The sequence below is a fragment of the Microcaecilia unicolor genome, chromosome 7 (assembly GCF_901765095.1).
Source record: "Microcaecilia unicolor chromosome 7, aMicUni1.1, whole genome shotgun sequence".
Classification (NCBI taxonomy): domain Eukaryota; kingdom Metazoa; phylum Chordata; class Amphibia; order Gymnophiona; family Siphonopidae; genus Microcaecilia; species Microcaecilia unicolor.
Window position 1 is genome coordinate 164,353,520 of NC_044037.1, and position 17,721 is coordinate 164,371,240.

General features: G+C 46.2%; 1 protein-coding gene across 1 annotated transcript in view; it reads right to left on the reverse strand.

The window, feature by feature from the left end:
- Positions 1-17,721, reverse strand: part of PLEKHM3 (pleckstrin homology domain containing M3) — a 481,342-nt gene that overhangs the window by 222,730 nt on the left and 240,891 nt on the right. Inside the window, exon 5 of the mRNA XM_030209838.1 lies at positions 8,701-8,894. Coding sequence (XP_030065698.1) covers positions 8,701-8,894 — 194 coding nt within the window. The remainder of the gene's footprint in view (positions 1-8,700; positions 8,895-17,721) is intronic.

Here is a 17,721-nt window from a genome sequence, read left to right on the forward strand (position 1 = left end):
AATCAGGTATTTTGGGGTATGCTTGGATACCACATTGTCTATGAAAAGCCACACTACATATATAATCAAGACTGTTTTTGTAAATTAAGATTATTGCATAGGATAGAGGATTTACGCTCTTTTGAGAATTTTCAGCACTTTTGCAAGCTATTATTTTCTCCACTTTGAGTATTGCAATGTTTTATTGTTTGGGTTGCTGGGCTATATGCTACTAGTACTTCAGGTTGGCCAAATTCAGAGGCGTGATTGTTAACAGGAAAATCGAGTAAAGAACATATTACATCTTCATTAGCATCATTGCACTGGCTGCCAATTGTCTATAGGATTGAATTCAAGGTTCTTATATTGATTTTGAAAGCACTGAATAATGCAGGTTCATCTCTGCTTGCTTCTACTCTTAAAATTTATAAACCTATATGTTCTTTAAGGTTTGAGAACAAGCACTTTTTGGATGTTCCAAGTTTTCAATCAGTGAACTTGTTAGGTCTCCGTGCTACTACTTTTCAAGTTGTGGGGCTTAAATTATGTAAAATTGAAACATTGCTTTCTTTCAGAAAACAGTTAAAAACATTTTTATTTTTAAAAGCATTTAGCAAAGCGGGAAGCTCTAAGGGAAAATAGGGTTGAAGGGCTGATACATGGCTATTTTGAATCAATCACTGTTATCAATTAATTTTTGTTTAGAGATTTTGTTTTGTTGTCTTGGAGATGTGTTTTAAAGATTGTGTATGTGATTTGTGTAATCTGCCAAGAACTGAATACAAATTTGGATGGATAAATAAATAAACCGATCTCTCAAGCTGCTACCGGTCTTTTCAAGGAACCATCTATTTTACTCTCTCCATTCTCACATTCCATTTTCACTCCTCTTTTAGGTCCTCTCACCTTACTCCTGGGTCCCTCCACCCTCTTTTTGTCCTTTAATCCACTCATTTCCCAGTCTTCATTTTGATTCATCCTGTTTTGTACCTCATCAACTTCTCTATTATAAAGAACAATATTACAGAACATACATGTAAGGATGGATTAATGAGACAAAGCCAACATGGATTTAGTGAAGGGAAATCTTGCCTCACCAATCTGCTACATTTCTTTGAAGGGATGATTAATTATTTGGATAAAGGTAAGCCAATTGATATTATGTATCTGGATTTTCAAAAGACTTTAACAAAGTAGTTCACGAAAGACTCCTGAGGAAATTAGAAAGCTATGGCATAGGAGGTAATATCCTATTGTGAATTAAAAACCTGGTTAAAAGATAGAAAACAGACTCACAATGGAGAAGGGTAGATAGTGGGGATCCCCAAGGGTCTGTGCTGGGATTGTTGCTTTTTATCATATCTATAAATGATCTAGAGATGGGATTAACTAGTGAGGTAATTAAATTTGCTGATAACACAAAGTTATTCAAAGTTGTTATATCGCAAGAGGATTGTGAAAAATTGCAAGATGACCTTACGAGACTGGGATACTGGGCATCCAAATGGCAGATGACATTTAACGTGAACAAGTCCAAACTGATGGATGGGAAACAGGAACCTGAACTATAGCTATGTGATGCAAGGTTCCACATTAGGAGTCACCATCCAGGAAAAGGATCTAGGTGTCATCGTTGATGATACGTTGAAACCCTCTGCTCAGTGTGCTGCGGCGGCTAAGAAAGCAAAAAGAATGTTAGGAATTATTAGGAAAGGAATGGAAAACAAAAAAGAGAATGTTATAATGCCTTTGCATTGCTCCATGGTGCAACTGCACCTTGAATACTGTGAGCAATTCTGGTTATCGCATCTCAAAAAAGATATAGCGGAATTAGAAAAGGTACAGAGAAGGACGATGAAAATGAAAAAGGGGATAGGACAACTTCCCTATGAGGAAAGGCTAAAGTGGCTAGGGCTCTTCAGCATAGGCGGTCGGTGGCCCAACTGTTTGGGGAGGCTAAAGGGGGTGTGGTTAGGGGTGGAGCCAGGGGCGGAGCTTATAGCCACAATTAACACAGGAAAAAATAAGTAAAAATAAAATAGTCACAATTAATACCGTTTATTAAATTTAGATATTAGATATGTATATGTCAAAGAATAAAGTGGTTGCTCAAAGCATATACTAACCACAATCGCTCAACTGCAAAACACTATGCACAAATTTGTGCAAAAACACACTCAGAACCTTACTGTATCATAACACTAGGCAGACCCGAATACACCAATATACCACCCATATAGAAAATGCAGACCGTCAACAATATGAAACAAGGGATCATAATATCACAATTCTCATGTAGAGCCACAAAACACCCTTTTAGGGTGGATAGTGTTCACAATGAGCTCCTTTTATTAACAACTATATGTAGATCCTTCAAGAGGTAGTGTGTCATGATTTACGCTGTACACCCTTTCTGATGTTTTGGTGCCACCTCAGTAAGCCCAACACACAATCTCTCTACTGCAAAACACAAACTTGTGCAAAAACACACTCATAACCTTAGCAAACCATAACAGCACTAATTCCAAGGACAGGACGAGCTACAACCTTATGCGTGGAAAAGCAGCACTGTAATTACACCGGGCTCTAAAACACCAGTACACAATCTAGTGAAACAAAAAAAAAAAACCCAAAAAGGGCTGTAAATACTACACACTAGTAGAATACTGCACCTTGATTACACATGAAAAACACATGACACAACAGATATGAAGGCAAAACTGGAAAGTTACCTCAAGAAGTCAGACTCAGCATGCAGCAATACTAGAAAAATGGAAACTTACATGCAAAATATCACAGATGCACATTTCCAAAAGCTGACATATTCCAGTTAATAAATTCTGAATAAAATACTTTTTTCTACCTTTGTTGTCTGATCATTTAGTTTTTCTATTCGCTTTGGTCCCAGTGTCTTCTTTCCATTTGATACTTTTTCTCTCAACATGTCCACCATCCTCCTGTATCCTTATGCGTCCTGTCTACCATCTGTAGCCCTGTCCCTATCCTTTCTCCAGTTTCAGCATCTGCCCTCAAAGTGTTCCAATCCAGCCCTTAAATTCAGCAATTTTCCTTCCATCCATATCCAGCATGTCTCCCCTCCCCTCCATCCTTGTGCATGAACTTCCTCTGTCTTTCCTCCCCTCCATCCATGTCCAGCATTTCTCCTCTCTCCCTTCCACTCCATCCATGTGCATCTCCTTCCTTTGTCTTCCTTCCCTCCATCCTGGTCTAACATTTCTCCTCTCTTCCCTCCCCTCCATCCATCCATGTCTTTCTCTTCTACCCTTCCATCCAGTGTCATCTCTCTTTCTCTCTTCATCCTTCTACCCAATACCCTCTCCCAATCCTTCCGTCTATTGTCTCCCTCTATCTACCCTTCCTTCTAAACAGTTCTCTCTCTCGACCCTTTTCCATTCAGCATGTCCTCTCTATCCCCATCCTTCCAGTGTCTTTCCTCTTTCCCTCCCTACCCTTACGTCCAGTGTCTTCCCTCTTTCTGCCCCCTCCTTCCAGCATTTTTCCTTTTTCTCCCTCCTTTCATTCAGCATTTCTCCGTCTGACAGCTAGGGTCTCCCCCAGTTTCTCCCCAGCAGCTTCTCTCTCTCTCTCCTGTCCATGTCCCCTCTTTCTCTCCCCATCTTTCCACTAATCTCTCTCTCCTCTTCCATCCAGCATCTTCTCTCTGGCTCTCCCCTGCTCTCTTCCATGTCCCCTCTTTTGCTCCCCATCTCTCTCTGGCTGTCCCCTGCTCTCTTCCATGTCCCCTCTTTCTCTCCCCATCTCTCTCTGGCTGTCCCCTGCTCTCTTCCATGTCCCCTCTTTCTCTCCCTATCTCTCTCTGGCTCTCCCCTGCTCTCTTCCATGTCCCCTCTTTCTCTCCCCATCTCTCTCTGACTCTCCCCTGCTCTTTTGCATGTCCCTGGCTCTCCCCTGCATTTTTCCACTTTCTCTCTCTCTCTCCTCCAGCGTCCTCAAGCATCCCACCTTTCTCTTCCCTCCCCTTCTTGCTTCCATCACTCTCACTCCTTTCTCCACCCACCCCCCTTTTCCCATTCCCTGCCATTGCTTTCCTCCTCCCTCTTCCCCTTAGATGTGGCACCTCACATCCTCCTCTCTCCACCCCCTTTCCCTTTGGTCTGGCAGCTGGCTGGCATGATGCATCGCTCCCCCCCCCCCCCCCCCCGGACTAGTTCGGTATCGCTCTCCCCCTCCGCTCCTGTCATGTCTTTGAACTTCGAGGCTTCCTTCCGGTAGCAGCACCAGCATCGGCAATGATGTAAGCGCTGCTTTCAGCCTGCCCCGGAAGCACTCTCTGTACAGTTTCCCGCGTAGGAGGGACACTGTCCAGAGAGTGCTTCCGGGGCAGGCTGAAAGCGGCACTTACATCATTGCCGATGCTGCTGCTGCTATCGGAAGGAATCCTCGACGTTCAAAGACGACGTGACAGGACAGGAGCGGAGGGGGAGAGCGATACAGCAATAGTCGGAGGGGGGGGGGCGGTAAAGATCGCAGGTCCACGCACCAGTCGGGGGGGGGGGGGGGGGAGGGAGATGTTCAAGGCAGCAGGAGCTGCACCCGGGGCGGTCCGCCCCACCCTGCCCTTGCTGCACTTCTGGCTGGGGAGGCTTAGCCTCCCCAAGCCTCTTATACCGGGCGCCTATGCTCTTCAGCTTGGAGAAGAGACGGCTGAGGGGAGATGTGATAGAGGTCTATAAAATACTGAGAGGAATGGAACAGGTAGATGTGAATTGCTTGTTTACTCTTTCAAAAATACTAAGACTAGGGGGGGTACACAATAAAGCTACTAAGTAGTACATTTAAAACAAACTGGAGAAAATATTTCTTCACTCAACATATAATTAAACTCTGGAATTCGTTGTCAGAGAAAGTGGTAAAATCAGTTAACTTAGCAGGGTTTAAAAATGTTTGTATAATTTCCTAAAAGAAAAGGAGTGGCCTAGTGGTTAGAGCACCGCTTTTGCAATCCAGAGGCGGCCAGTTCAAATCCTGCTGCTGCTCCTTTTGATCTTGGGCAAGTCACTTAACCCTCCATTGCCTCGGGTACAAACTTAGATTGTGAGCCCTCCTGGGACAGAGAAATATCCAGTGTAGAAAAAGGTGTGAGCAAAATCTAAATAAATAAATAAAAAATAAAAAGTCCATAAACCATTATTAAGTTGGACTTGAGAAAATCCACTGCTTATTTCTAGGATGAGCAACATAAAATCTGTTTTACTGTTCTGGGATCTTGTCAGGTAGTTGTTATCTGGATTGGCCACTGTTGGAAACAGGATACTGGGTTTGATGTCTGTCCCAGTATGGCAACACTTATGTTCTCTCTCTTCCTTGTTCCTCCCTCCCTGACTCTCTTGTCTCCATGTTTCCTCCCATCCTTCCTTATTCCTGGGCCATAAAGAAGGTAAAACTCTCAGCAGAAGGAAGGTGGGCCTAGGCTGGTCTGTGCTGACATGGGTGAGACACCAGTGGCCTTGGTATTTCTTCTGCACAAGTGATATAGTGGCCAGAGGCTCGGCACAAATTGGTAGCAGAAGGAAGAGTCTAGTTTTGGTCAGCAACAGGAAGCCCAGGCCTTGCTGCATGTTAGTAACAGAGAGGCAGGGCAGGCCTGTACCTCTCATCAACATTGATAGGAGAGGAGGTGAGGAGTGCAGATCCAAGATCTTGGGTATATCAGCAGCAGGAGGGAAGGCATGGGCTTGGCCTTAATACAGGAGAGCAGGGGGACAAGACTCTAAAGGAAACTAACAGGGTGGAAAGGTGCCCCAGGCCACAACAGGATGTTGACAGACTATATCTGGAGTAAGGTTACAGAAATCTTAATTGACCGAGCAGCAGATTTATGTGATTCTGTAGCCAGGACTATATTTTTCAGCATTATGTAGCTTTTGCCTCAGGTTATGAAGCATCACAGGAAACTGGGTGTGACTATGAGGCATTAATAATGGCAAAGTAGTTTATGCAATAATTGATAACACCATAATGTGCACTCAATGTACAGGAGAAAAACTGCAAGAATTTCACTCTCAAAAGTAGTACGAATACTACAGTATGTCTAGTAAAAGGTCTGTATTGTGATGTCCATATCTAATTTATTCACTCTTTATGTACATAGTTTCAGTTGTCGGGGCTGGTCGGATTGTATTTTCATTGGAATTCTAGCTTCATACTTGTTAAATACAACATACCTAATGTTTTTGGTAATAAAAGGTTAAGAAAAAAAAACTATGGGAAAATAGAGACACATACTGATGATATACTGTATATACTCAAATATAAGCATATCAAAATATAAACTAAGAACATTTCCCCCCTCTTTTTTAGATGAAAAATGTTAACTCGAATTCCAACATCACTTCCCTTCTCTCCCTCCCCCCCCCCCCCCCATGGTGTCTCTCCTCCTGCTCTGCCACTACACAACCCCCCAAACCAGCAAAGCACCTACTTCCTCCCTCCAAACAGACAAACCTCCATCCCAGGCTTATCGTACTGCCCTGCCCCCCCCCTCGCCATGGTGTCTCTCCTTCTGCTCTGCCGCTGCACAACCCCCCAAACCAACAAAGCTCCCACTTTCTCCCTCCTACCTCCATCCAAACAGAGATACCTCCATCCCAGGCCTATCGTACTGCCCTGGTGGTCTAGTGGCACTTTGAAGCAGGGGTGAACCCCACTCACTCCAGCCCAAGCCGGCTCCAATTCCAAAATGACTGTTGTGACCTCCAGAGGCAACCTTCTAAGACTGCCACTAGAGGTTGCAGTAGTCATTTTTACTAAGGAACCGGAATGCAACGGAGCATTTGGAGATCACTCCTGCCCCAAAGTGCTAGTAGACCACCAGGACAGTATGATAGGCCCATGGGGTGGAGCCTACTGGTGGGTCCAGAAGGGGTGTTTGTTCGGGGGGAGGGAGAAAGTGGTAGCTCTGCTAGTTCGGGGAGACAGGGAGGGGTAGTGGCACCGGTGGTGGAGGACCACCACGAGGAGGGAGGGAATGGGAGATTAGCAGTGGGAGGGGAGATGGAGGTAGATCTTGAATATAAACCCAGACTCAATTTTTGAGATACCACCCTTTAGGCCCTCACCATTTAGGCACTCTTACTCTGTTTCCTAGCCCAAGTTTTTTTTTTCTCTGGCACCCCAGCTGTGCTCTGTCTCCACTTCTCCACATCAGTGCTGTTGCCTCTCCAGCTCCTTCTCAGCTGCCCAGGATCTCACTTTCCAAAGAGACACTGCAGTTCCCATTCTCTAATCCACAACTCATGGGACAACACAGGTGTCAATGCCTTGAACATGTCATGGGCACCAACCAATGATCTGCAATGCTAAACACAACACCTGAATACAGTGAAGGCACTCGCTCAGCACTGTAGGTGCTTGTCACCCACAGAGCTAGCCTCCACATCAAAGATCATCGGTGAGCAGCTACACCTGCATTCTTGATGGATACACAACTAAGATACCCTTTCTTTCGATACCAAGCCTGTGCTTCACCCACTATGAACTTCAGACCTCAGGTCCAAGGTTCTGTCACTAGCATAAACCTGCAGGCCTCCTTATGAGGTTGTCCCCTTCTCTGTCCTGAGTCTCCACTCCCTGACTAATGCACCACCTGGTGCATAGTCCCAGCACAAAAGCCCAGACTATCGCCACATCAGGCACTGTATGATCACACAAGCCAGGAACATTCAGAACTCTATGGCAAAATCCTTCCCTACGGAGGCTAGGACAGTGTGTCCCAATCCCTTATTGGCAGTGACCCAATGACTGCAGCAAAAACAATAAAAGCAAACAAAAAAACTGTGACCCCCTCCCCCCGGGAGGTACAGACTAATGATATGGCTATGAAGAGCCCACCTGGGATCTACCCTCATTTGTGATCCTAACATAGTTTGGAAAGCTCTGGGCTAGGATAGCTCTGGTCCAGCTAGAAGTTTCAAGACTCTAGTAATGAGACTTCAAGTGCAAGACCAATTAGCCTCCTCAGACATACCTGCCACATCGAAGTAACCAAAACTGGCCATGTCATCTAACGTCATGGGAGGGCATCCTGCTCCAGTGTCCTGACATCTACCAACCATTCACGACCCAAGCTATGATGAGAATTACCCACATATATTATCCATCTATCTATATCTGACTGGATTTATGCCCTGGCCCTACAGCTTAGCAAATTGTACAAGTAGTGTCTAAGTATGAATTCAGTCCTATAAAGCTTCTGTTCCAACTGGCAGGTCTATGTAAAGGCCATTATTAACAAGACAAGCTCTTTGACCATCCCCTCACTGTACATAAGGACAGACAAGCTACTACCACACTTCAATGTCAACTACCTTTGGCCCTTGAGGCAGCAAGTGCTGTACAGTTTAATGGATGATGAAGGGCCTGTCATCCAGAAAACTACACTCTACACCCTAACAAAAGCCCTGCAAGCTCCTAAAAGAGCAGCAGCTCTGTTGGGGAGAAGGGAGTGCAGCTGGGGTCCTGGAGAAAAGGGAGCTCAAGCTAGGAGTCTAAGGACTGGGCCTAAATATTGTTGCACCTAAACATCACATACCCAATTTTTGATGCCTTTTCATAGACAAAAAATCTTGGTTTAAATTTGAATACCCATGGTATGTTACTGAGAAAATAACAAGGTAAGTCAATAAAAGAAAGGCTAGAAAAGGTTAGAATAATTTTGATACTGATGACCTCAGCACTTACCTCCTTCGCAGGTCCTCTGCTACTACTGCCCTACAGCTGAACAGATATGCTCGCAGAGATTTCAGCTGCTGACGGAGACGCAATATGTTTGACAGTGGCTCGACATGTCTGTACAGCAAGGGGTTTTCCTGTTGGATGTCAATCAATGGTTCCTCGAACACATATTCCAGGAATTCTTTGGCTTGCTTTGATACCTGGATAAATTAAGACATTGGCTTCATTGTGAATTTACTTCCCAGCCTTGAATGTAGTGCAAGTGATGATTTACTCTAGGTATCTATACTCTTACACAGTTTTGTGAAACATGACCATGTCAGGAGGTTCTGAGACATATATACTTTTTTGATCAACTGAGATAAGAACTCAATTTTTACAACTTTCATGAAGAATTAAAAGCTAATAGTGAAGTGGAGGAGTGGCCTATTGGTTAGAGCACCGGTCTTGACATCCAGAGGTGGCCGGCTTCTGTCACGTACTTGAGACCTGGCTTGGCCACTGTTTGGAAAACAGGATACTGGCTAGATGGACCACTGGTCTGACCCAGTATGGCTACTCTTTTGTTCTTATCCCACTGCTACTCCTTGTGATCTTGGGCTCCCAGAACTCACTGTTGTCAGACCACAGACCCACCAGATCGGAGTTGGGCTTCCAGGCCGCGTTCCTGCCTCCTCCCTACTGCAGCGAGTCTTTGATCCTGGGCTCCACATCCCACACGGCTTCTCCACCCAAGTAACGCTCAGCAGACAGAGCATGAAGCCCAGTGAGATGCCAATCACCACTGTACCCACCAGGTGTATGAGGGACAGCAGTATGGAGGAGTACATGGCTGCCATGGGGCTCTGATCACCTAGCTTCCCACCTCCCACATTTATCTTTACAGATGAGCTCCAGATTTTTTCTCCTTTCTTGCCGCCTCAAAGTCTTTGTCTTCCCCTGTATGGCCGGCCTCTGCAGATACTTGATCCGCGTCGTGCAGGGAGTTAGGGAAGTCTTGCGATTTCAAGTCCCATGAGACTTCTCCAACTTCCTGCACATTGGGACTAAAGTGTCTGCAGAGCCCGGCCGTGCAAGGGAAGCAAAGACTTTGAGGCAGTGAGGAAGGAGAAAAGTCCGGAGCTCATCTGTAAAGGTAAATGCTGAGCAGAGCCCCGAGCTCTGCTGTAAAGGTAAACAGGTGGATGGAGGGGTTTGCGTTAAAAAAAATCAGGTGACGTTAAAATGAACTAGGTGCATTAAAATATTAAAGTATTAATTGCATTAACACATTAATTACCCATTTAAGCCCAGTTCTAACTCTAAATAATTCTAGTGAGGCTGTTTTTGCCCATTTCTTGTTTTCATTTTAACACTAGGTATGTTTGTAACAAGAACTTAGTTGGTGACCATCAACCTGGTCTCGTTTTTATAGAAAAGACATGCAACATCCTCTCGCACCCAGGATGTGTCTACAGGGGCTTCTACCAAGGAGGAAAGGGTTAAGATGGCTGTTTTAGTTGGAGATTCGATCATGAGGCATGTAGATAGCTGGGTGGCTGGAGGATGTGAGGATCACTTGGTCACTTGCCTGTCTGGAGTGAAGGTGGCGGGACCTCATGTATCACCTAGATAAGATTTTAGACATTGCTAGGGAGTAGCCGGCAGTCTTGGTACATGTAGGTAACAGTGCCAAAGGAAAATGTGGGAGGGAGATTCTGGAAGCCAAATTTAGTCTCTTAGGTAGAAAGCTGAAATCTATAAACTCCAGGTTAGCAATGTCAGAAGTGCTGCCCGTTCTATGGACAGCACCCAAAAGGAAGGCAGAACTCCAGTCTCAATGCGTGGATGAGACAATGGTGCATGGAGGAGGGTTGTAGATTTGTTAGGAACTGAGCAACATTCTGGGGAAGGGGGAGCCTATTTCAGAAAGATGAGCTCCATCTTAACCATGGTGGAACCAGGATGGTGGCATTAACATTTAAAAAGGAGATAGAGGAGCTTTTCTACTAGAAACCAGGGGAAGGCCGACAGTCACTCAAAAGGACAGAGTTTAGAACAAAGTATCTTTGAAGGATATCACCAAAACAGGGAAGACAGGGCATCCTGATAGTGTGTTTGCAATAAAGGCCATATAAACCAGATATCTTAAAGAGCAGACAGATTTTTAAAATTATCATCGACTGCTGAGCAAGTTGTAAATAGGAATAAAAAACATTGTTTTACATGTCTGTACGTTAATGCCAGAAGTCTAAAAAAATAAAATGCTAGACTATATTATACTAAATGAAAAGATAGATATAATAGGTATCACTGAGACCTGGTAGAAGGAAGATAACCAATGGGACACTAATACCAGGGTACAGCGAAGATACTTACCTGTAGCAGGAATTCTCTGAGGACAGCAGGCTGATTATTCTCACACATGGGTCAACTTCCGCGTATGCCCGGGAACCGGCATTCTGCCATAACAAAAACAAAAAAGTTTTGCTAGAGTCTTCTCGTGCGCATGCAGTGCATGCCTGGACTGACTTCCCACCTGCCGCATGAGCGCGTACCTCAGTTAAATCAAAAAGCATAACAAATAACAACTCCAAAGGGGAGGTGGGAGGCATTGTGAGAATAATCAGCCTGCTATCCTCGGAGAATACCTGCTACAGGTAAGTATCTTCGCTTTCTCTGAGGACAAGCAGGCTGCTTATTCTCACACGTGGGGTATCCCTAGCATCCAGGCTCACTCAAAATAATGAACATGGTCAACTGGGCCTTGCAACGGCGAGGACATAACATAGATTAACCTGAAACTATATACAGCTAGCTGAGAGTGCAGCCTGGAACAGAATAAAAATTGGCCGGGGGGGGGGGGGGGGGGGGGGGGGGGGGGAGAGTTGACTTCTAAACCCCAAACAGATTCTGCAGCACTGACTGCCCAAACCAACTTTCACGTCAGGTATCCTGCTGAAGGCAGTAGTGACATCTGAATGTTTGGACTGAAGACCATGTTGCAGCCTTGCAAATCTCTTCTATGGAAGCTGACTTTAAGTGTGCCACCGACGCAGCCATGGCTCTAACATTATGAGCCGTGACATGGCCCTCCAGAATCAGCCCAGCTTGGGCATAAGTAAAGGATATGCAATCTGCTACCCAATTAGCGATTGTACATTTTCCGATGGTGACTCCCCTCCTGTTGGGATTGAAAGAAACAAACAACTGGGCAGACTGTCTGAAAGGCTTCGACCATTCGACATAAAAGGCCAATGCTCTCTTGCAGTCCAAGGTGTGCAAGCTGCTTTTGCCAGGGTGGGCGGGGAAAAATATTGGCAAGACAATTGACTGGTTCAGATGGAACTCCGACACCACCTTCGGCGTTAGTGTGCGTGCAGAGGACTACTCTGTTGTGATGAAACTTAGTATAAGGTGCATCCACTACTAAGGCCTGACGCTCACTGACCCTAAGAGCTAAAGTAACAGTCACCAAGAAAATGACCTTCCAGGTCAAGTACTTCAGATGGCACGAATTCAGTGGTTCAAAAGGAGCTTTCAACAGCTGGGTGAGAACGATGTTGAGATCCCATGACAGTGGTGGAGGTTTGACAACGGGCTTTGACAAAAGCAAACTTCTCATGAAGCAAACAACTAAAGGCTGTCCAGAGATAGGCTTTCCTTCTACACACCGATGATAAGCACTAATTGTACTAAGGTGAACCCTTACGGAGTTGGTCTTGAGACCAGACTCGGACAAGTGTAGAAGGTATTCAAGCAGGGTCTGAGTAGGACAAGAGAGAGGATCTAGGGCCTTGCTGTCACACCAGACAGCAAACCTCCTCCATTTGAAAGAGTAACACCTCTTTGTGGAATCTTTCCTGGAAGCAAGCAAGACTCAGGAGACACCCTCTGAAAGACCCAAGGAGGCGAATTCTAAGGTCTCAACATCCAGGTCGTGAGAGCCAGAGACTGGAGATTGGGATGTAGAAGCGACCCCTCGTTCTGAGTGATGAGGGTTGGAAAACACTCCAATCTCCACGGTTCCTCAGAGGACAACTCCAGAAGAAGAGGGAACCAAATCTGACGTGGCCAGAAGGGTGCAATCATGATCATGGTTCTGGGATCTTGCTTGAGTTTCAGTAAAGTCTTCCCTACTAGAGGTATGGGAAGATATGCATACAGAAGGCCTGTTCCCCAATGAAGGGCATCTGACGCTAGTCTGTCTTGGGCCTGAAGCCTGGAACAGAACTGAGGGACCTTGTGATTGATTTGAGTGTCAAAAAGATCCACTGAGGCGGTGCCCCATGCTCGAAAGATCTTGCAGGTAATGCCCATATTCAGAGACCACTCATGAGGTTGCATTACCCTGCTCAGCCTGTAGGCCAGACTTTGTTGATGCCTACCAGATAAGTGGCTTGTAGAAACATGCCCTGATGGCATGCCCAAAGTCACATCTGAACTGCTTCCTGACACAGAAGGCGAGATCCGGTGCCCCCCTGCTTGTTGGTATAATACATCGCAACTTGATTGTCTGTTTGAATCAAGATGATTTGATTGGACAGCCGATCTCTGAAAGCCTTCAGAGCATTCCAGATCACTTGTAGTTCCAGGAGGTTGATCTGAAGACCTGTTTCCCGGAAGGACCAGGCTCCTTGAGTGTGAAGCCCATGTACATGAGCTCACTGCCCTAGGAGGGATGCATCCGTCGTCAGCACCTTTTGTGGCTGCGGAATTTGTAATGGTTGTCCCATGGTCAAATTGGACCAGATTGTCACCACTGAAGAGAATTTAAAAAATCGGTGGACAGTTGGATCACATCCTCCAGATTCCTAGATACCACTGGGAAGCTAGGGTCCATTGAGTTGATCTCAAATGAAGATGTCCCATGGGCGTTACATGTACTGTAGAGGCCATGTGCCCAAGAGTCTCAACATCTGCCGAGCTGTGATCTGCTGAGATGCTCGAACTGTGGACACCAGGGACAGGAGGTTGCCTGCCCTTGTCTTGGGAAGATAAGCCCGAGCTGTCTTCATGTCCAGCAGTGCTCCAATGAACTCCAATTTTTGGACAGGAGTGAGATGGGACATGGAGTAATTTATTACGAACCCCAGCAGCTCTAGCACCTGAATAGTCATTCGCATGGACTCCTGAGCACCGTCCTCAGAGGTGCCCTTCACCAGCCAATTGTTGCGATAAGGAAACACATGCACTCCCAGTCTGCGTAGCGACACTGCGACTACCGCTAGACAGTTTGTAAACACTCTGGGCGCAGGCGCCAGGTCAAAGGGCAGTACACGGTACTGAAAGTGCTGTGTTCCCAGCCTAACTCGAGGATACTTCCTGTGAACTGGGAGTATCGAGATGTGTGTAAGCATCCTTCAAGTCCAGAGAGCATAGCCAATCGCTTTCCTGAATCATGGGAAGAAGGGTGCCCAGGGAAACCATCCTGAACTTTTCTCAGACTAGGAATTTGTTCAGGGCCCTTAGGTCTAGGATGGGACGCATCCCCCCTGTTTTCTTTTGCACAAGGAAGTACCTGGAATAGAATCCCAGCCCTTCTTGCCCTGGTGGAACGGGTTCGACCGCATGGGCCTTTAGAAGGGCGGAAAGTTCCTCTGCAAGTACCTGCTTGTACTGAGAGCTGTAAGAATGAGCTCCCGGTGGAAAATTTGGCGGTTTGAATTCCAGACTGAGGGTGTATCCTAACCGGATTATTTGAAGAACCCACCAGTCAGAAGTTATGAGAGGCCACCTTTGGTGAAAAAACATTAACCTCCCTCCAACCGGCAAGTCATCCGGTACAGACACTTTTACTGTGGCTATGCTTAACTGGAGCCAGTCAAAAGCTCATCCCTTGCTTTTGCTGGGGAGCAGCAGGGGCCTTAGGCACACGCTGTTGACGAGAACGAGCGAGCTGGGGCTGAGCCTGGGTAGGATGCCGAGTAGCAGAAGTGTACCTATGCCTATTAAAGGAATAGAGAGCACTCTGCTTCTCCCCAAAATACCTCCTAGATGAGGAGGTTGTAGCAGAAGGCACCCAGCGGGAGAGAAAATCCATAGCATCATTATGTTTTCTTGATTGGATCAACAAGAGCCTCTAGTTTTTCACCAAAAAGATTATCCCTCCAGCAAGGTACATCCACCACTCGCTGCTGAACCGAATGATCCAGGTCAGAGACATGCAGCCATGAGAGTCTGCGCATCACTATACCCTGAGTAACCACATCAAAAGAGTCGTAAGCACCCCTGGCCAGGAATTTATGACACGCCTTCTGATGCTTGACCACCTGGCGAAAAGGCTCGGCCTGCTCCGGAGGGTGGGCATCGACCAAACTAGACAGCTGCCTCACCGAGTTCCGCAAGTGTATGCTCGTGAAGAGCTGGTAGGACTGGATTCGGGTGGCAAGCATAGCGGCCCGATACATCTTCCTCCCAAAAGAGTCCAAGGTCCTAGCTTCCCTGCCTGGGGTCGCCGAGGCATAGTCCCTAGTACTCTTGGCTCTCTTGAGGGCGGAGTCCACCACCATGGAATTGTGAGGTAACTGAGACCTCATCAACCCAGGTTCACCATGGATCCAATACTGAGAATCAGCTTTCTTTGGGATCACGGAGCCAGATAGAGGGAATGACCAGTTCCGCATAAGGACTTCCTTGAGTACCTTATGCAGAGGAGCCATCATAGCCTCCTTAGGTGAAGAGGGATAGTCTAGGACCTTCAGCATCTCAGCCCTGGGCTCATTCTCCACCTCCATAGGGAAAGGAATAGCCATAGCCATTTCCTGGACAAAAGATGTAAAGGAAAGACTCTCAGGAGGAGACAGTCTCCTTTCAGGTGGAGGGGAAGGTTCAGAGGGAATCCCATATGACTCATCGGAAGAAAAGTATCTAGGGTCTCCTTCTGATTCCCATGAATGCTCCTCTTCAGCATCAGATAGTACCTCCCTAAGGGAACTCCGAGACTGAGCCTGCCTTGACACCGAGGATCGACATTCTCGGTGGCGATGTCGACAGGCTGACGCCTGCATTGACTGCGTCGAAGATTCCTCCACCTGTGTTGAAGAGGATTCGACCTGGGTGGCAGCCGACACTGGCACCAAAGACGGGGACCTCACTGCAGGTGAAGGGCCAGACGCTGCTGCAGCAGATGGCATGGAAGTCACAAGCACCCCTGACACCGAAGCAGACTGGTGCAGCAGTCCTTCCAGAAGTTCTGGAACCAGCGCCTGGATGCGCTTGTCGAGAGCCGCCATCGGAGAAGGCTGTGGGGTCAGTGAATCAGCTGGTGGCAGAATCTGCTGAGGCTCAGGTGAAGGTACCGGGCTGCTGAGAGGTCGACACATTGGCACCTCCTGTATGGAGGGGGAGCGATCCTCTCGGCGCTGACGCATCTGGGGTGCCGAATCCTTCAACGCCCTGGAGCTCCCGGCACCGTGTGTTGAAGGAGATCGGTGATGGTACTTCTTCACCTTCGCTCGATGCCCATCACCACGTCTCTTCGGGGTCGGGTCCGACGATGGTTGGTCTCGGGGGGCCTGCATAGCAGGAGGCCTCGAGATAGGTGGAGACCTACTTGATGCATCACTGCTCCCAGCGTGTCTTGGCCTCTCAGCAGCCATTACCTCTGCTCCTGAAGTCAATGAATCCCTCGATGTCGGCATCGCCGACCTCAGTACCGATGTCGATGCAGACGTTGAAGGACCGGACCAAGCCCCAAAATGTTTTTCACGCTGGGCTTCTCGAGCTACTTGGGTCCGTTTCTTCATGCGAAGACACAGATTACAAGCAGCTGGGCTGTGGTCGGGCCCAAGGCACTGGATACACCAGGAATGGGTATCGGTGCCTGAGATTGTCCGACTGAACCGAGTACAACGTTTGAAGCCGCTGGGTGTCCTCGAGGAAAAACAGCTCTGGCGAAATTAAAAGACACGATTGTGCCAAGTAAAAAGGGCACAAAAAGAAGGCGAAAACCAACCGCGCTGAAAACAAAGAAAACTTAAAAGTTGGGAAAAAGAACTATGGAGAAACATAAAGGAATCCAATCTCTTAAAAAAAAATTTTTTTTTAACAAACCGGAAAACAGACGCAAAAAAAACACCTTGGATTTCTTATAGATAAAAATTCCAGATGTAAAGGAGAAAAGACAGTGATAGGCATATACTACCATTCACCCAGTCATAATGAACAGACAGATGCAGATATATTAGCAGAAATCAGGGAGGCTAACAAACTGAGTAACACAAAAATAATGAGTTATTTCAATTAATCAGATATTGACTGGATAAATGAAGCAACAGGACATGCTAGGGAGGTAAAGTTCCTAAAGAAAATAAAAGACAGCTTTATGAAGCAGCTAGTTCAGGAACCAACAAGAAGGGGAGAAGTTCTAGACCTGGTCCTTACTGGAGTATATGTTCTGGTGTAAGAGGTAACAGTGCTGGGGCTACTTGATAACAGTCACCATAGCATGATCAGATTTGATATAATAACTGGTACACACAGGAAATCCAACACATTAGCATTCAACTTTCAAAAAGGAGACTATGATAAAATGAGGGGAGCGATTAAAAAAAACAACAACAACAACAAAAATCCTTAAGAGGAGCTGCTGCAAAGGTCAAAAATTTGCATCAGGTATTGATGTTATTCAAAAATATCATCCTGGAAGCCCAGACCAGGTATATTCCACCTATTAGAAAAGTTGGAAGGAAAGCCAAACGACAACCAGCATGGTTAAAAAGTAAAGTGAAGAAAGCTATTACAGCTAAAAGAAAATCCTTCAGAAAACACTAGTTTATTTTCAAAGCATATAGACTTACAAAGTTACTTAGGTCTAAGTGCTTTGAAAATATGCCTCCACATAACCTTGTGCTGCAACATAATTGATTTATGCTGGAGTGAAGCTTCGAAGTGTACCTAAGGTCTGTCCAGCCTCTACTCAATTTTCATGCTATAGCAGAAAACAATCCACCCAGGGCTTCTTTTATGAATAAGCACATAGGGGTTAATTCTATACACTTGTACAGCAATTTTGGCAACCCCACTGGCACATGCTAAGTGCCAATT